General features: G+C 37.5%; 1 protein-coding gene across 5 annotated transcripts in view; it reads right to left on the bottom strand.

The window, feature by feature from the left end:
- Utx (Utx histone demethylase) overlaps positions 1-21,172 on the bottom strand; it is a 150,649-nt gene that overhangs the window by 109,585 nt on the left and 19,892 nt on the right. For 2 of the 5 annotated variants that reach the window (XM_069110683.1, XM_069110681.1), the window contains exon 1: positions 12,769-13,088. The exons of 2 other annotated variants lie outside the window; for them this stretch is intronic. Coding sequence is in view for 1 of the 3 variants with exons in the window: in XM_069110681.1 (XP_068966782.1) it covers positions 12,769-12,791 (23 nt within the window). In the remaining 2 variants the exon portion in view is untranslated. Of the gene's footprint in view, positions 1-12,228; positions 13,089-21,172 lie in introns of those variants that run through there. One more of the 5 variants, XM_069110682.1, reaches the window with a different exon arrangement.

Raw genomic sequence — 21,172 nt, 5'->3', positions numbered from 1 at the left:
ATATTTATATACATATTAATTAACTTTAATATTAATATTACAATTATAATTTCATTCAAAATTAATAAATCAACATTGATTTTATAAATAATTAAATATTTCTTTCTTTTCTATTTCATCGATACTATGAAACGACAAGGACAATTGTCTTAAAGCATCGCGTCGCGTCATGAGAACAGATCTTAAGAAACCTGCACGATGACACGCGTATCTGCATATTAATAACACCGTTTGGTATCTGGAAATAGTATGCTAGTAATAATCATGACGATTCTTAAAGAGAAAAAGAGATTCGAAATACAAGCAGCGGCGTAAAAAAATAGAGAAGTAATAAGCTACTATAGTATCGAGCGAACAAAATACTGTTGTACAATGATGGTCTTATGGTCAAGGTTTTAAGCCTTTAAACGTGACTTATGCAACGCATCCGGGCATAAGTCCTCCGCGCTGCAATTTATATTTCCGAAGTTACGTCGAATTATACAGTATATACACGATTGTAGCATTGAAAGATACTACAATGCGGGAGAAGAATGTACCGACTTCCGTCCCTTTCAGTTCAAGGGAAATGGGAAAAGGAAGTTGCACTGGTGTTGAATAAATTAATGAATAAAGAGGAAACAGAAAATTCATGCTGCAGAATTGCAATAGAGTTATTTTCTAACACGTATACTTAGAGATACGTATCTTATATTTTGCCAAACAGCAAACAAGATAGAAGAAAGCAATTCTAATACTAATGTTAGTCCGAAAACAAGAAAACTTCGTAATCTATATAATACTTCCCATCAAATCAACCAAACTTCCCTTAATCAAACCGACCCGACCAAAATTTTGTCCGCACGCAACCCAACATCCAGCAACCTGTACTTAAAAAACTGCGAAACTTCGTCACACTCGCCTCTAACCTAACCTAATTCGTTACCCCAATCAAATCATCCGCTGCAACTCGGAGCGACGAAAAACCAATTCTCTGACTTGAGAATCTCGGAACTGCCTCGATTTCTCAAAGATTCGCGAGAAAAAGACTTGGCCTGTGATGCACGGTCAATCAGGTCCGCGCGAGAAGGTCCTTAGCCTTAGGAACACGGTCGTGGCTGGCGGCTGGTAAAGGCCGTCGTACATACATATATATATATATATATATATATATATATATATATATATATATATATATACATATATATATATATATATACATATACATATATATATATATGTATATATATAATATATATTATATATATATACCATAGACACGAGGTGGCAAGAGGTTAGAAAGAGAAAATGGAAATAAACGGTCCGAGAAGGGAACAGAGAAAAGGGAGACAGAGCTACACGCACGCAGGAAAGAACGATGGAAAGAAAGAAAGAAAGAAAGAAAGAAATGGAAGTCCGTGCAGCACAGAAACGGCGTGTCGGTGGCTGCGGCGGCAACCGCGGCCGCCTAAGCGAAGTTAGGTTTCAGTGCACAACACAAAGGGAAGGGACACGGGAAGAGGTACGAGGGTGGAGGAGGGGGGCGGTTAGGGGCGCCATTCGAGGGAGGGCTGTTGAACTTTCAGGGTCACTCCCGCGGGCCCCCGCTAGTTGGACCGACAGAGAAAGAGAAAGGACGCGAGAGAAAGGAAGAGAGTACGGTACCTGGCAGAGAAAGCGAGAGAAACCGAGTGAGACGGATAGGACGAAAGAGAAAGATGGATGGACGGAGGTCGAGTTAGAGGTGAGGAGAGGTGTATAGCGGTAGAACGATACTACGAGGAAGGACGCGAGGGGAGGTTGAGCCGCCCCAACACGAAAACTCACTCCTAAACCGTCCCTAACGACGCGCCCTCTGGGCCGCGATTCGACGACTGATCGTCCGGCCAATTCGTCTCCCTGGGCCTCTATTGCTCTCCTCTCTGGGACAGATAGAGTCCCGGGCCACAGGCGTGTATAGAAGACGGAGGCCCCGATATAGTGCACGAAAGCATACGGAACCAGTTTTCGGCCGAGAAAGGACCGTTCCTCCGGGGCTCGCCAGCCCTGACGTGCAACGCACACGCGCACATGGTCACCCGGCTACGTCTCTTCGCCATGGCGAAGGAGAGGAAGAGACAGGCAACGAGGAAGAGAAAGAGAGAAGAGGCGGTTCACAACGATCCGTGGAAGCTAGTGAACTCTCAGGGACGTTCCGTGGCTTTGCCACGACGCGCGAAAGACCCATACCATTTTCGACCTCTCTTCGTGAATTTTTTTTTCTTTTTTTTTTTATATTTCTATGTTGCAGTTCTATTGTATATAGCATCGACATCTATTATTATTTATTAGCGACAAACTTGATTCGGTATCTTTCGGTTAGATTTGCTGACAGAGACGGAACTGTTTCAGATAGCTCAGGAAATATGGAAATGTTTTCGTTTCGCGTTGTGATTTTGCAGCGATGCTTCGTTGCCACCCCTGTCGCTCCCAAACGCCGGATCCCTGCGCTGCTTTGAACGAACGTTCATCCTCTCTCTGTCCCTTTCTCGGCCGTTTTGGTACGGTTATACGAAGGGGAAAGGGTGGAAGGTGGGGATCGCGACGAGCTTGCGCCGATGGCTGCTGCACGCCGCTTACTCCTCCGTTTCACCGGAACCGGAGTAAACCGAGATGTCCATCTGTGTGTCTAATTGAAATCTGAACGGTCAGCGTTGCGGGTTGACAAGCGCAGCCTGCGCCGTCGGTAAAAATAGCTCGCACGAATTGTGGATTTTAATCTCTCCAAAGACTAGGCTGATACGCGGCTGACAAGTGCTTCTGGCACGTTCCCTTTTAGTGGATGCTGTAACTAACGGTTGATAAGATAGATGCTACTTTTGGTTAATGACTCGATAGATGAGAGAATTACGAAGGAAACGGATGATATAGTAGCGCTTCGGTATCAGTGTTCTTGGATGAGTGATTTCTATGTGAAAGGTTTATCAAGTTTATACAAGTTGGAGGTTAATAATAGGTTTTGTAACTTAAGCGATGGATACGTCTAATGTAGAATGATAACTTAACGATACTGATATTATAGACACGTGGCTCGAGTTCCAGCTTTATGCAGATATTTTTATCGACTTCCTGTTGTAACAATAGAATCTTTTATAAAGGAATCGATTCTCTATTCACGCTATACCAACATGAATTGATAAGCCATTCTAAAATATCAAATAACTTTTAGTTCGTTATCTAGTCATAGGGCATATTTTATGTGTTACACAATAACAGTTGTAAGAACTCTTGTGACTCCATTTTTACATATCCGTGTGGCTAATTATGCCGTTTCTTAGATTTCATAGAAATAACCAGATTTTATACGAATTTACCTACAATGAGCTACTATATAATTAGATAATCGTAGGAACTGAGTAATTATACTTTTTTCACAAATTTGATTGATACACCCAGAACTAGTTTCAATATATTTATCTACGGGAAGGCACCAACCGACTGCACAATTTTCCTTAAATTTCATAAAAATGACTAGAAGCAATTTCAATAAATTTATCTACAGGAAGAGACGAGAGGATATAAGTTTCCTCCGATCCTATCTCATCTTTTTCCCGGTTCCAGTCAGTCGCTAGGAGTATAGACCGTGGCTAGACGCTACGAAGAAGGAGGATCGGAATATAAGTAAAAAAGAAGACGCACAAACAAGAGACGCATCCGAGCCGACAAGGTGTGCACCGCCTTGATCAAGCAGGATGGCTGGCCAGGAAACTAACTGTAGTTGGTGACTAACTTCAAACAGGATTCCACGAACATGCCGGAAATCGTTAACTCCAACAACTATACGTGTACATATGGAAACATTTGATTAGGACAAAACGTTCGATGATTCGAGTTTTATGAGCGACGCTCCGACGGTGAAATATTTTAAGATACATTTTTATGCGTGTTAAATGAAACAACGGTAAATGAATTTTTCCAAACGTAGACGTATGTAACCTTGCTATCTTCAACCAACGTAATAATAAAAATCCAAACGTCAGATTTCTCGCTGATAACACGGCATGAAGTTTAGAGGAAACGTCTGAAAAATTGATATTTTTCCAATCGCGACACAATTCTCTACAGCTTCGCGTGTCAAACGTGATAAAACACGTGATTTCAGCTGTTCGCACCAGTAAATTACAATAATCGCACGATACATGATAGAATTTACGATGTAAAATTTACAATAACGATGCCTAATAATACATCCAAGTTCTCGAAACTGTTCCGTTGGATAAAAAAGGTATGACGAGCTATCGCTAATCGCTAACGACAAGATTAAACGCTACCGCCGAATTTTTTACCATTCCGTTAAATTATTTATCGTCTAGGCAATCTATTCCCGCGTAGCATCCGCTGTTCAGCTTCTTACTCAGCAGCTCCTTGTTCGTCGCATTTAGATTCCAGCGATGCTTCCTACTATAAGAAACTGAAACGAAAACGGCCGGAAGACGGTGGTGTGGAGTGTATACAAGAGGAACCTAAGTTCAACGACCCGCTCTCTAGTACCTGTATCATCAGGCTGGCTCCTCTCCGACAGAGAGACGCGTACATGTGCCTAACTGTGCGTACGAACACACGATACTCTCATCTCTTTCTGTACGCGCCACGGGCACGTACTCCACTATGTGCTGGAAAACTAGTTTCGCGTGCAAATTACTCCCCTGGAATTGTCGCGAGGTGTTTGCCTTGCAAAACGACCAAATCGTACTCTGTCCCTTGAACGAGCAAACTGTTTTATGTATATAAATCCTTTTTACTTTTTATATATTATGGCTGTACGTGTTGGATGGGCATGCGGTTACTAATAGTCAAGTAACCTTATGCTACTATGTGAAATTGGTAAGCATAGTTAAATGTAATTGTTATATATCGTTGTATTATTAATTGCTAGTTTATTTACGCGTTTGAGTACTGTTTACGAAAGGTAATCTAATTTTCTTTATGTAGATGCAATGATCAAATTAGCGTACGTAAGTGTTTACACTAATGTGAAGAAATTATAAGACGCGGTTGCGGCGTGCGAAACGCGTTGTAATAATTATGACATTTTTAAATTGAAGCTATAAAGCTTCAATAATTGAAGCTGAAAATATATAATATTTGCTGTTCAGATTAGTGTCCGTGTAATATACCCATTTGGTATAACTCGTAATCTCGAGATTAAAACACTAAGATTCTACCAGAACTTATTAAAAAATGTATTAATATATCGTGCGTATTAATAAATCGATTAATTTTAATTACTCCTACGACAGCCAGTCGTCGTTTACCGACGTAATTGCTTGATGCAACGTAATAACGGTGTAATCAGGTTATCAACAGTCCGATTATACGCACTAGCGGTTCTACTGGGAATTAACACCGGGGTTATGGTTCGTATGTTGCAAGTATCTTATCTTAGATCCAGGTTTAATCACCTGCGTGGCAACAATTTTAACACTTCTTCTCTGGAAAATGAGCACGAGCAAAACCTTGCATTGGCAGGCATATCGCGTTCATAAACCATTTGGTCGTCGTAACGATAATTAATTCCTCATTTTTGCTTGCTTGTTGTTCCACTCGCATCAATCATCGTAATAGATTATTAGCGACTCGGTTGAAATCATAAATTGAATTTTATGCAAGAATCGATATATAGATGCTAAATGATGCTATTAGTATAAATCTAGATGTGCATCTATTTAACGTACGATGCTGAACTTCGCTTTGTACTTAATTTTAATTTCCCTTCTCTACAAGGAAAAAAGTCTTAATAAAGGAGGAGCAATTTTAATTAATTTAATTAATGTGCATTTTAAAGCTACTTGTTTCCTAGATACAGTTAGTTTACATTATGCAGCGAATTATACGGGGGATTGGCAAATTATAAAATCTACACTCTACGCTAATTCCCTACGCTAGCGTTGATTATCTCGGAACTGTAATAGCGTATATCTGCAGCATTGTAAGAAATTTACGGGTAATGCTGGGATATAATGAAATCATTAATACTCCACTAACAAATCAATATATGCCTGATTATCAAACGAGGATCGTTTCAAATATACAGAATGTTCCATATAAATTTCATCGTTTAATTATTTTCTATATCATACACCGAGATATACAAAATATCGTTGACGTTTGAAAGAATGATTTCATGTCATATTTTTCATTCTCTGATATCATTTAAAGTATATTCGTAACACTATACTGTACCATATTACGTAATAAAAATGATATAACATAAAAATATAGTACAGTATCACAATATCGTAAACATAGTTTAAATAGTATTGAAAAGTGAGACGTAATATAAAGTCATCGTTATTTAAGACGTCAATGAATTTTACCACTTTAATGCATAATATTCAAAAAATTAGATAGCTAAGTTTAGATAGAAGACTGTATGTTTAAAGGAATCCCTTCAAATTGTACTTGTACGGATCCCTTTTGTAATCTACTCTATGTATTTTCTACTATCAGAAACATCGAAATCATTTCAGCCTCCTAGATTCTTGTTAGACACCCTATATAGCGAGCCACCATTTTCCTTCAAAATTATCGAAAGGTATCGTTTACTGTTTTACACACACTAATGTAATATAATAAGTCACTTTTGTAATAGCGGTTAAAGTGTTCTTCAGGAAAAAGATAAAATTTTGCTTACCAACCCATCACGGTGATGTGACGCGTCGCGTTAATTAAATTCCACAGTACCTTTTTTTTCTGGCGTGAATACATAAGTGACTCATTGATCGTCGGATCTTTCATCGAACTCGGCCCGGGAAGCAGGGGGCACTGATCTTCAACTCGTTCAACAACACTGTGGCACTGCCTGAATGCCATGGTCAGTGACCGTGAGATCAAGAATTTAAATTCTACGCTGACTCGCCTACTCTTTCTTTTGTATCTTATAGTCCAGAATTTCTTGGCCATAGCGGCGCTACAAAAAGAACAAACACTTCAATCTCTTGCAAGCATCATTTCGACGCTGAAAATGCATTTTTTAAAGGCGTCAGTCTACTTTTTCGCAAAAAGTTGATGGTACCTGTCGCTCAAAAAAATTAAGTACATTGTCATCCCTCGTTTTTGGAATTCTTTTTTATCTGGCAATACGTTAAGCTCTTAAACTCCCGGAAGGAATTTTAATAAAAAATTTTCTCTTTTTAATATCACGTTTTAAACCTTACAAGCAGAATTCAACGACAAAATAAATTTAACATTTAGAATGACGTTACCTTCGTCCTAACCAAACTTTCAAATCCGTTAGTTTCTTTCGCATAATGTAATAATACCTTAGAAATAGTATCTCTGTTAAGAAACGTTAAATATAGCGTGTAAAAAGATCTGAATATATCTAAAACACGTGATCTTGAAGCCAACGTTACGACATTTATCTCAAAACGATCTAGTGACTTCTAAGAACAAAACCTCTTTCATAATAAACTCAGAATTCTAAAATATTCATTATAGTAGACATTCTTTCCAAGCATGACATTTCCGTAGACAAGTATATCTTTGAAAACCATTCACGCTTCTCATAAACCGTATCCTATAAACTTGCCTGTTCCGTGTTCCAATTAAACCGCGGTTTCTGAGTCACGTTACCATAATAATGCAACAAATCCGAGCTCACTGTCGCTAGTTCCTTTTGCATGGTGCATTTCTATGCCTAACCGTGCCTTTGGAGACACTACTTTTAATCCTGAGAAGACACGTTCTACTTCCTCTGTTTCCTGCGTCGCGTTTACCACTTTTCAAGCATTTTTCATCCATCCGGTGTACACACGGATAGCAACACCGCCCTTCTGTTCGTTATACATTTCTCTTTCTCTCTCTCTATTTCTGTATGTAAAATAGTACGGACTTTACGCACACAATGCACGTGTATACGCGTTTTGTTCGGTGTTAGTCGCGGTGACTTGCTCTGCTTTGAAACTCGACACCTCTTTCGCTAAACACCAGGGACGGACGTACGTGGGCAACGTAAACACAAGAGAGACGTATGCAGACAAATGAACGCGATATACATGCAGATATGCGTATCAACACTAGAGGGACAAAACGTTCGTCCGCGAACAGAACCGGTGTCGCCGCTTGGAAATATTTGACAATGCTTTCTTCATAAATTGCACTCCAAATGGACTTTTTATATTCGTTTTTAAATTTATTGTTTTCCATGATAATAATCTTTATTAGTGATGAAGTTTTACGAATTTCAAGTGGGTATTGTATAACCTCGCACTACAAATAAATATCCCTAATACTTTTTAGGTCTTCTTTAAACAAATATAGAATTTCAAGTGTTTTGAAAATTCGTTTTAGCTGGATGTTACATAACCTGGTATTTTATCGTCTATTCTTATTTTCTCAGTGAGCATAATTCTTTTTTAACGATACAGTTCCACGAGTTTGGAAATTGTTTCAAGCTTTAAATGAACGTTACATAATCTCATAATTTGGACGTAATCCGCGTTTCATGTTCATTCCACTCTCTAGGTTTTTCCTATAAAGACAGATTTTTAACCGTAAAGTTTTCAGAGTGTAGTTTATTTTAAGTGGATGTTGCATAACCCAATACTTTGAAAATGACTAATCCGTTATGGATAATTTCTGCACGATAACAGTTATAGAATTTGTTTGTTGAGAAATAATAAAACGAATGTTTGTTTTAATGTTTGGTTTTACATAACCTCTCGTCTTGCAATATGAAAACCAGTTGTGAACAATTCTTTTCATATAATGGATATTACGACATTTTTTTATGAAAATTATTGTTTTCAGTGAACACGTGTTACACCACCATCGAGAATATTTATATTTATAATAACTGAAGACGATTTAAGAGATAATTGAAAAAATTGCAATCTTATAAAATACAACTTTGATTTTTCTTTATAGAAAATTATAACAAGAAAAGTTCAGCAAATAAGATACATACTTTTAGAAACTTCTTCTTCAAAAAGATATTAAAAATTACTATCTTTCCAGACCACTGATTTTGTAAAAGAAATTCGACCAACCGTGCAATATTTTATCTCAAAGCATAAAACATTAATCTGCAGCAAACACGAACAGATGTACGTATGTAACATCAACAAAGAAGCATAGAACAAGATTCGAGACGAGATTTAACGGACGAGAAAAATTTGCAGCGAAAAAGAAACCAGTTCGAGATAAAATCCGATCGAGGTCAAAAAAGCGGTTGAAACGCAATCTTACGAAAATTAATCTCGGGATTTTATGTACGTTAGGCTCGGTCGTGGCCACGATTGGGAAGCACCTGGAACAATTTTAAGGGCGCGGTAATAACCGTAAATGCTCGCTGCTCCGAGTCGTAAACGCGGGTAATTCAAACGCGATGGAAAGAGTGTCATGCAATTGCGACGTAAAGTTCATCGCATTCCGCTTCCCCGCTGATATTATCAAGCGGATTGAATTGTTCCTTGCAACAGATTTATCAAGTACAGAAAAGTTAACTACAAAGAGGATGGTAAATAAAATAAAGGATATGAATCATGTGATTTATACATTTTGCAATTTAGATGCATCTGATTGGAGATAATCTGGTTTGACATTTACATATTATTTTACGTAAATATATTTTATGTTTGTGAATATAATACTCAAGTTAGATACGCTATATATATATATATATATATATATATATATATATATAAAATTTTTTTATAGTCATTTGTAGATTATTTAAAATATTAATAAGACAAGACTTTAATATTTTTACTTTACATTGTAATTCATATCTTGAATGTTTATAAAGATAATAATCAAGTTAGGTGTGTTAAATGGATCTTTGGAATAGTTTCGAGTGATCGATCCTTTGATTCAACAGAGTATCGTATCTTCGGTCTAAATACTGTTAAATATGTAAACAACAATTCTGCTGTATACCTTGCAATTACTGAAACCCACAAATAACATGTAACACCGATTACAAACAATCTTCGTACGTGATTCTAAAGTGCTAATTATACCTAAATATTTCGATTCTCATATTTCTCAAACAACCATTATAATTTCCAAAATTAAATGTACAATATAATGCACCATCGTTTAATTGCATAAAGATTGCTTTCCTTATAACGACACCAAGATAACCTCAATTTGTTGCTCTTAAGGAAATCCGAGAAAACAAACGAAAGCTCACAACAAAGGCAAAGCTAATTACATCCTATTATCGTAATCGAATAATTACTCGTAATTCGTCGAGCTAAGCCGAACTTGGTATGGTTTCCCCCATTAGTGTGCATTCATATGTACACTCGTAGATACAGCGCATGTACACGCACACAGTGACCTAATTTTTTTTCAGTTGCTAACGATTCACATCGGATAGCAGTTACCAGCTCACCGGTATTCCTCAACCTTTCACGCATTATCATTATCGAGCTTGGCATTTACGCGACTTGTTGCATTGACCTACTCTGGCTTATGGCCGATTAATACGCGCCGTTATTGTTTCCACGTTCGCTAGCCTCCCATGACGCGAACGTACGCCATTCTACGGATTTCATCGGGTCCTATTTTGCGAGCCATACCAAGCGAAATAGAGCTTTACTTTCAACGGGGATCAAGGTCCCATCAAGGTCGCTGGAACAATCAAGAATGCGACTGACCGCCAATATGCCTCATAAACACGTGACCCAGGTACACGATCGTTTATTTTACCAGTTTTAGCTCGGAATTTATCGGAACTTTTGAATGCGATGTACCGATGATCGGTAAGTAACTCAACGATCGTGAGAAAGAGTTATGCGGGTCAAGGTGAGAAGGAAGAAGCCTGACCAACTCTGAATAGTATATATATATCTACAAAAAGAGAATGTAAAATAGAAAACGTTATATCGCTCGATGAAATAAATTTAATGGTGAAATCAGAAGAATGATGAATATTCCGAAATTTTTGTAAAAATGTTACAAGTCTACAAAAATGCATTTGTGAAAATTGGCATAGTTTTTTCTAAAATACTGTATGTCCTTTATTTTTGTTCAGTGCGTGTTCTCTCATATACCTTTCATCCTAGTTCCTGCAATGTAAACTTAGACGGTAATTCTGGTGTTGATATAAACTTTAGCAAACGGTATTACACGGTATTCGCAATTTTATGTCAATATATTATTCTACGTCTCTATAACATTTTAATTGAATTAATATCTAGCTATCGATAGTTTTAATACTAATAGAAAGTTCAATAAATATAGTTATATAATGTTTAGAATATTGTACAACCATACATTCTCCGTGTCTCTATCGCATTCTAATTAAGTTAATCTGTAAAGGTAAATTATTAGAAGAAGAAATTTGGGGAAAGGAAAGTGTTCTATATTCGATGCATACGGCGCTTGCTCGTTTAAGGGTCAAAGGACGAGTCGAGGGCGTATACGAAACGTCCCCGAGGCATCGATCGTACACCACTCGACAAAAATTTCATGCTCGGCCTCCTAATCCGAGCATAAAATGAGGCCGATATGTCGTCCGTTGGTGGAAAACGAGTCAGAGAGCCTTGCGATGCACCGTTAAACAACACACGCACACATGCACGCACATACGACGATCAATCTTGGACCAAACGCCGTGTCGGTATCATCGAGGAAAACATGCTTCCTATTTCCGTACATATACGTACAGTAACTCACGGAAATATTCGAATATTCTTAGGAACTTTTTATGTACATATCATATAGAACACTTTGAAATCTCATTAACACACACAACATATTGACAAGATCAGATCTGAAAATATATATAGACGTTACAAGATATTCATTGGAAGTATACATTTCGCAAACATCACCAAAGTATTTGCGCAGTCGATTATGCACTATACCATAAAACCACAATATGCAGCGAGACCATTTTGTTTAAAACTATTATCCATGCTGTGTATCATGAAGTGTTCGACTATTTTCGCGAGCCACTGTATCTATATATACTATGACCAATTAAGTACTAGGACAGTATTTAACACAAATTGCTTGTCATTGGTTTTATTTTGTGCTTGTTGTATTATAAATCTCTTACGTTGTTTGCATCACATGTGCTGGAGTGTCGTATAATGTAAAATACTAGACAATAAAATTTGATAGTTTTTCGATGAATGTAACGAGTGGCTGTCCTAATACTTGATCCTAATACTTATGGCCGGTAGTGTACCTACGTGCAAGCGTGCCAACCACGGCACACAGTGATGCACGCAGCGAGTCAGCGAGCGGTTCACTCACCATTTAAATCGCCCAAGGTCCGTGGAATTTAAATCTCAATCAGCGCCAGGAAGACGCCGTATGTACGCTCTTGGAAGGTCGTGCACGCGTCACAGGAGGATCCTCTTCGACAGAATGGAAAACGAGATCGAGGCGAGAAATATCGCACTGGACACCAGATGTACAAGTTCGCCGACTTCCGCGTTTGAGTCGTGCATAGGATCCAAGACGTCGCTTGCAGTCACGACGTCACACAGATAGCGACATATTACGCTATCCTCCTTAACGTACACCGAGGCGAACAGAGGCGAAAAGAACACAGAGGAGAACAAGGCCGTCGGATGCGCGTCAGCCAGTAAACGTGTCGATGCACAAAACGAACATGACGAAAGGCAGAGAAGGAGAAAAGTGGGAGAGGAAGAAAGATACGATGAATACACTATGCGTGTTCGAAGCGAAGAAACGCGACCGTGTGCTTCGCCACGCTAAGCGGAGCACTAGTAACAACGGACACAACGATAGATCCGATGCTCTCTTCTTCCGTGAAACAAGAACACTTACGGTTTTCCCTTTCCGTGGCACATTTTATTCCTGTCGATCTGTCGTGTAACACGTTACGTTGATCTTCGCGAACTGCACGCTGTTTTCGTGTCACAGTTCACGCATCATCACATTTCCTTCCTTGTTGCCACGGATATATTCTACTTTGTCCTTCGATTATACATATATGTATATATTTATATATATATGAGTGTGTATATGTATGTGTGTGTATATATACATATATATATATATACTATTAATGGCAGTGATTAGAAGAGGAGAGGGTGCCACGCACGGTAAGTGCTAAGTAGCACCTCCCCCGTTAAAGGCTCTCACGCAACTGACGCGACTGGCGCGAAGGGCACACGGGGATTAGGAGAGCATGAAAGAGGGGATGCTCGAAGATGGATGGAGGGGGAAACGACAGTAATACTACGGCAGAGGGACGCAGAGAGACAACGCGAGCCGATAGGGGAATTGCGCATGCGTAGTGGCCCTGTTTTAGAACAGTACCGTGACACTCGTTGACAAGCCACCGCCCGATGCATCCACCCCGTCTGTGTCACGAGTCACGATACGTACTACAGCTGTCTACGTTCTGAAAGAGAGCAACCTTATCTCCTACATTTCTTTAACCACACTAAAGCGGTCGCCTTATCACTCTGTTAGTAAATCTAGGTCGTTAAGTTACGATTATAATTTAACGTACATAACATGAATTTACAGTGACTACAAAACGTATTTGTACATTGTACTCTTATTTCCCATTAAAGCGTTTCTCTACCTGATTTCACATTTCATTTTCACAGTATTTCTACTAAATGATACGAAACTGAATATACTTCGACTTAATTGCTATAATAAATACAAATATTTTTTGTAGCCGCTGTATATCAAGAATAGATTGTAACTTAGGAAATACATATATACAACAAACTTGTACTGTATCTCGTTCCTTTCGGGCATTTATACAAGGTTTACTGTACATAGTTTTCAAAAGCTACTTAACGTAAATCAGTTTGACCGAATGAACTCGTGAAAGAAGAAGAAACAGACGCATGCGTAAAATGGAAATTCCATTCCCAGAGAGGTTAACAAATTATATCGAATTACCGCGATGCAGAGGCTTGCGTTTGCTAATCTGTTTCTCGCATGTTCTTTACTGCTTCGCTACTCTGCGCGAAAGAGAACGTCACACAAAAGACCAAGACCTACATAAGCGAAGCACAGAGCTTGCCAGAGTAATCACGTCGCGCACCATATACTCATATAACAAGCAAAATCAGTTTCATGTGCGACACGCGTCCACAGTTGTAATTAAAAGCGTCGACTTACAACTATTTTAGTTGTATCGTAAAACATTCTAATTTTCTGTAATAATAATACACTCAATTGACGCAACCCCCTACAATATTCTATTTTCTTAAAATCCACTTGGGAATAATAATGTTCAGATGGATTCAGCAGATATGGATAGAGAGGTCCGGTGTTAAAAAATGATGGTTAGCGATCGCTTTCCGTGAAACGTTCGTCGCCTCTAGCAGTATACTTATTTCTTTATATACTATTTTGATTTGTTAACCTCGAGTGAAGGGCAGTTTTGTCGATGGTTTCGATGTGATTTACTACACGAATTGGTATCGCTATACTTGGCTATATTGTAAGTTAAACCTAACCTAAATAGTTATTTGCTACAAAGCTTTATATTATCAAATTTGCACATTATTTTATTGGTATAAATATTTTTTCATATTGTATTATATTTTTATAATACGTATGCTTTCTATTAAGGTAAATTTTGTGAATATGTAATTTATTATATTATTGTCCCTACATTTATTTATTATACACTGTCATTGAATATTTAGGTACATTTCGTGAATATTTAAAGAAAAATTCTGCATCCAATTTTTTAAGTTATATTAATACGTGCATTATTAAGTATTCTTCTATCTCTAACAGTCGAGTATAGAACAGTACAGATTCGATTACATTTTTGTAATTATTCTGTTCGTGGACTAAAGCAGAATTATCAAAGGATACTTTTTTTGTAGACATTCAAGCGTTTTTGATTAAATATTAGAAGATGTAAGAAGAAAATGGGACGCTGTGTGTTAATTTCAAAAATGTAAAAAAGGAAAGCACGACCGTAAAACGTGACCATTGTAAAAAGTTTATTTGTGTATACCGTGCGGCTGAGGAAAATATGTAATAATAAGATAATATAGAAAATATAAGAAATGTAATGAAAAAAGGTAATACTGTCTTTTACTGCGGTAAATTTCATTTTTGTAGTTGATATATGTACATATATTCATAGATTCATAATCATGAAAGAACTAAAGCAATGCTGCGTATCATACAATTCTTTTCCTTCTTTTCCTGTTTTTATTAAATTATTCGTACAGCACATATATGAATTCCAATAATTTGAATAACACAGAGGTTATGACCCATTTTCGTTCATTTTTAATCCACACGACCTCCTCTCATAAATGGAACGAAATTTCGCGGGAACATTTACAAGCTAACCTCTAATATACCTTTCGCGGTATGCGGATAGAAAGGGACCACGAGGCAGAACATTTTTATAGAAAACTCATCATTTTCTTTTCCCTTCTCTTTTTGAAAGAAACGAACGATTCAAAAGAGTGAAGTAAATTCATGCCAACTCTCTATACGTGTCTAAATTGCGCTTGTTTTTACACCAGAACAGTTTGCATTTACTTATATCGCTTATCGACCGCACAAAACGACCATCATCGTTTTAATGCAAGCTTGTAAACATCCGACTATCGATCGCGCGCGTTCGATACATTTGCAACCTTGTTTGGTACGTTCGCGGTGTATTTAAACGTGGAATCAGATATAATAACTCCGTTTAACAAATTGGGGAATGGATGCAATTTAGAAACGGCATTTTCAAGATCGGATTTCTTGATCAAATTTACATGCATTGTTAAAACTGCATACCTTTGTATTTTTTGGTTATGGCTGGAATTCTTTCACCTCAACGGTGAATATTAACATTTAATGTCAATATTTGAGATCATATAAATACTGTTGCAACAAAAATATTATACACACCGTATTTGTATTTTGCAATGTACATATACACAATCGAACAAATATTATCAATGAGTTTTAAAGGTAATGAGGAACCAGTATTAATTAATTTCATAATAATCTTATGCATAATATTATACAAATAACAAGTTTGGTATATATAAAACAGGTAAAACTCTACAAGTCAGCTAATTACTCCATAATTACGATCATAATGGCTGAGATCGATATAATGAATAAATATTGACTAATTACTAGTCAATAACCTTAACTTGCGAAAGAAATCATTAATTTTCCAAGAGTTAGAATAATTTCATAAGTAAATTTACAAAATTTATAAAAGAGTTTCAAATGTCACGTTGTTTGCATTTAAAAAAATATAATAGGCAATAATCATAAGCAATTCTAGCCGCAAGAAATTTAAAATCTCTATTCTATGCAAAGTTATACCTTACGTATGCATTATCTTCACTGACCTAAACCTAGAACGAATATTGTTTATTTAATATTTGAAATTTCTTTGTCCTATGTATCATAAAATAAATTAACAATAATTTAAGATCAAATCAGGAAACATAATGACAGGATTCTGTAATAGATTGGAAACGACTCTGCTTCCGCAATCCCGTTCTACGAGGGTTAAAGCCCGATGTGTACAAGCGTCACGCGTCACGTTCACGTCCTAGCAGTACCAGCGATCATTTTTTCTGATGCGAACAAGACGACAAGTTGCCGTCAGGAATTGCGTCACACGTGAACTTGCTCATAGTAACCAACGCTGATCAGCGTACCTCACGCGCCTGCGTCACTTCCAAGTCGTTCTTCTCGCTCGGCGTGTCTGCGTTTCCATGGAAACCAGGCGACGCTAGAGAGGTGGCCATAACGAGCTAACCTCTCCGTTGCAAAGAACGCTCTGACGTTACGTATGAATTAATGACACGTGCTCAGCGCAAACTGTCGCTATAATGTGTCACAGAATATCATTGGATATCACAACATACACGCAATATGTATATCGAGCTTTATGAACCTGATCACGCCCTTTTTGACCGGTTTGGTGATTCTAATATTAGGTTCTGCGAGACAAAGTCGATACGTAAGTCAATTGATATTTATTCACAGAAACACGAAAATAAATGTCAACCGCTACTAGCCTCTTAATAATGTCTGTAACTACCGAATGTAATAGCTAAAATAAACTCCTGGGATAAACAAGCTCCTTACCACTGTGCACAATGATTAAAGAGATTCAACGTTATCAAGTTACATGTGATTATTTATTTTGGAGACGATGCTGGCTGGGTAGTCGAGCATATTCGAGGGAACCGGTTGAAGTTATTCTCACGTGTGCATTTACGCGAACGAGAGGAGCCCACGGGTCACAATAACCAAAGGACGTTTCGACGTCGCGAAATTGCACGCTGGTTTTTGCGGCCAGGCGACTGTAAACTTTCCCATAAGGCTCCTAGGTAAATAGTCCCTCGGTCGGCATCTCTACATATCTCTACATGGCTCGGTTACGAAGAATTCCGGCCTATTATTATGAGCATAATTGTCTGATTATACGTCTGTGATCTGGCACGGCTCTATAACGTTAAGGTCACACCGTGCCACAAGGGCACATGTGCTCATCGAATTCTCGCTACCATTCCAAATATAGTTCTAAGCAGAATTCTTTTCACCGTTCGAGTGAATTTTAGAAAATATATTGTTACGAACATCGAGACGTGAACAGGGTATTATTACCTGTAGAGGAGGTAATAGCGAAAAGAAAGAGTAAAGGAATTATTTTTGTGCCTCTTTTCGCTTCTTCCCTCTTTTTCTTCCCTTCCAATTAATGTCTAGAGATTATCATAGTGGAATTGGGACGAAACGCTTATCATAGATAATGTTTCGTTTTTTTTGTACCTTTATTCAACGTATTGAACGATACAATGTTGGAATCTGTTGCATTCACCGTGTGAATAGTTTTCCTAGAATTATACTAAAATCTCGGGTCATTATGTCAGTAGGTAAAAATGGAACATAACGCGCGTATGATTTATTTAAAACTTGTAACTGTCATATTTCCATATCTGCACTTGCATCTTGCTACTTTGTATAAATAATTTATCGCATTTTTTGTCCATTGAAAGGTATATTTAATGTTATGCATGAGTTTTTCACTTGCAAGTAAAATTATATCACACGAACTAAGTTATTCTGCATAAACTAGCCGATGACACGTGTCAGTTTTTACGTAAAATAGCCAGTCAGCAACATGTCAACACACGATATGTATACACATTGTTCACGTGTTCGCGACGATGTTATTCGCTGCACTCGAAAAACCTCGTGTAAAAGACCCATTAGCATTCCAAATGAGGGAAGTCGGAAACGGATATAATTCGTTATATATAGGGAAAAACGTGGAAGGAAGCTCGGTCACGACGCGTTTAATGCGTAAATATAAATGCGGGTTGCAACGTTTTCGGAGTGGCTGGAGTTTCGTTGAGACAGCCAGTGATATAGGACGCCTACATTTAAATTTACAGTTTGCTACTAAATTTTCTATTCCAATTTTATTAAGCTATCAGATAGTAACAACTACCGTCGTTTTAAATTTAACTCTCAGAAAAAGAAAAAAAGAAAACAGTATTATTTTTAGGATGACCCAATGCAGAGGGTGTTTGAAGGCGAAGCTCCGTAGGCCGCCAAAAATCGTGTGTCGTCTTTGTTCGGACGTACAACGCGAGGTTTTTCGCTTAGAATGTTCGTTACTAAAATACACAGACCACACCACTTTCCGGTTTCCTTTTTCTCGTATCACGTTCACTTCTCGTCGTTGGGCAAAGAAACTTCTTCGTCAGTGATCCTCATCCACGTTTTTTCCTCCCCTTCTACTGTCCACCTTGGACACCTGGAACCACGTGATCAAGAGAAGGAAAGTAACGCGTTAACGTTAACACGGCCACGAACAAATACGATCGAGTCTTTTACCGGTAAATACCCTTTTACGACGAGATTCTGTGGATTTTCAAGCCTGCTGTAGACTTCTCCTTTTTACACGTTTAAGAGTTTCCAGACACACGAATTCGATCGAAATTAATAGCTACTTTTTCTAGCAACAACTAAGAATATTAGTATTTTCCTGTACCTTCGTTTAGATGTTTGAGAATTTTTTGAAAAATATTAAGGAAACCGATCTTTTCTTCGCTATTGGATAGTCGTCATTTTTAAATCTTGTCGACATGATTCCAGTAGAAATTGCATATTTAGCGCTTCGATCTTACCACGAACTTCTTCTTTCTTTTTTCCAATATTTGCTGGATGAAATTATCCAATATTTAAGTTTCACCTCTTTAGCAACGTTCATAGGAACTTTGAGTTTACATAAAACATCTACAGACTGGTTGTTATTAATTCGTTACTAATTCTTGCACTTTAGTAACATTCATATATTGTACATTGTATATTGTTTATACGCTCTAAGTTGACACAAGTGCTGGGATATTTATGAACGAGAGATGGTCCGAGAAAGTTGTACGAGAGGAATCAGTTTCTACCTGTTATGTACAGTGAATGGGAATAGATGACAGGAGGCGAAGGTTAGTTACATAAAAACAAGCGCAGCGAGTGCGATTACTTCACTCTTTGAAGTTACGCTCTGGCCATGACGTGATTCCATAAATATCGGCATTAGATATATGAACGGATAATTAATGGGGAACGGACGCGATATTACACGGGATATGTCGTCTTTAGATAATCACATGGAATTATTGGCGTAATTTTATCAAAGTGTATACAATGAAGAATGAGTTAAGAATTCGATGGAGCAAGATTAAATTAACATATCGATTCACTGGTATTGACGTTAGACTACCGCTATTTAGTAGACCAACGAATTGGTCGTTTTTTAATAATACGAGGTTTTTAACTGCATTAAATTATACATTTTCGTTCGTTATGTACTATATATTTCCCAGCAGAATTTTAGCGAAAGCACATGCCGGAGGAAATAAATTTTAATACCGCGGTAGAAATCTGAATATTCGCGCGGCGATGTGAATGTATCAGCAGCCCTTTTAGTATGCTGTTGAACGTTCTTTATTTTTGTTAAAAAAAAATCTACATAAAAAAATGATACTTTGTATCAAAATGCTCTCATTGAAAGAACCCATCAATGTAGAATTCTGATTATCGCGTTACACATAATAAATAAAATAATACAAACGAGTATTATTACTATCCTATTTTCTTATTTTAATTGGAACTGTACGATTTTTTGAAATATAAATATAGACGACGATCTACGCGTTCGATTCGAATATTCTCGCCTTTTCGAGCGAAAACGTTTAGAAGATATTTTAAAGAAAATATTTTTGTCGAAAGAAATACCGAAGTATCGTTAAAAATTTCGATCGATTCTATTTAAAGTTTTAAAAACTAGAAGTATCATATCCTGCGTCTCATCTTGAAACGGGAAAGCTGAACAAAAAGCCCGACAAAGTTCCACCAAAAAGGAAAAAAGCTGAGCAATGTTTGGAGAAAAAAGAAAAACGGCCAACCACATGACAGTTAATATTGTCTACGATTCTGCCTGAAAGGCGAAAAAAATAATTTTCCAACTTATTTCACGCAGTCAGTGGAATGAATTCGAGCGAGATGAGTGCCGTTCGTCGGAATGGAATGGAAAGGGCGAAAATTCCAGCGGAGAGGTTCGTTACCAAAATACACACGCGCAGTGCAATCTCGTTTTCTCGGTTCTTTCTTTCGAAACGGCGGAGGGTGCGCGACTTTCAGCTCGGATTTAATTATTTTTAACGAACACGCCAGCCCACCGGGAACAGGAAATCGTTCCCCGTTCCTAATCCGAATGGCTGAACGAAAGTTTATTTTACGACAGGATAATACTTGATACGTGAAACACATACGATCAGACGAAGCAATAAGTTCGAACAAGATATTTAATATTAACCACTGACCGTCAAATGTATTTTACATGTCCTTTATGGATGTAACATCCATACGATTATAATTCTATCGTTTAGTATTAATCGTATATTGATTCGTCGTTGATATCTTTGATTATAGGTGACCCATAACCATTTGAATTAACATTTCATATTACTATAACAATCAAAGTGTCACGTGTATTTAGATATATTGTATTAAGTAGCAATAATTGTAGAAAAGATTGTATAGAGTTACGTTCAATTTACGTAGAAGATATATTTAATTGTACTGGCTGTATCGGTTTTAAACAAGTTTGTAAGTTGGAAATAAGTTTCATGTATATCCACGAACACGCGTAGTGTATGGATGATGAAATAAAATAGTTGTATAAAATATATACAGATTGACAGATATAAAT

The sequence above is a fragment of the Bombus flavifrons genome, chromosome 4 (genome assembly GCF_040668555.2).
Source record: "Bombus flavifrons isolate JBK064 chromosome 4, iyBomFlav1_principal, whole genome shotgun sequence".
NCBI classification, from domain to species: domain Eukaryota; kingdom Metazoa; phylum Arthropoda; class Insecta; order Hymenoptera; family Apidae; genus Bombus; species Bombus flavifrons.
This window is presented reverse-complemented; position numbering and strand designations above follow the sequence as displayed.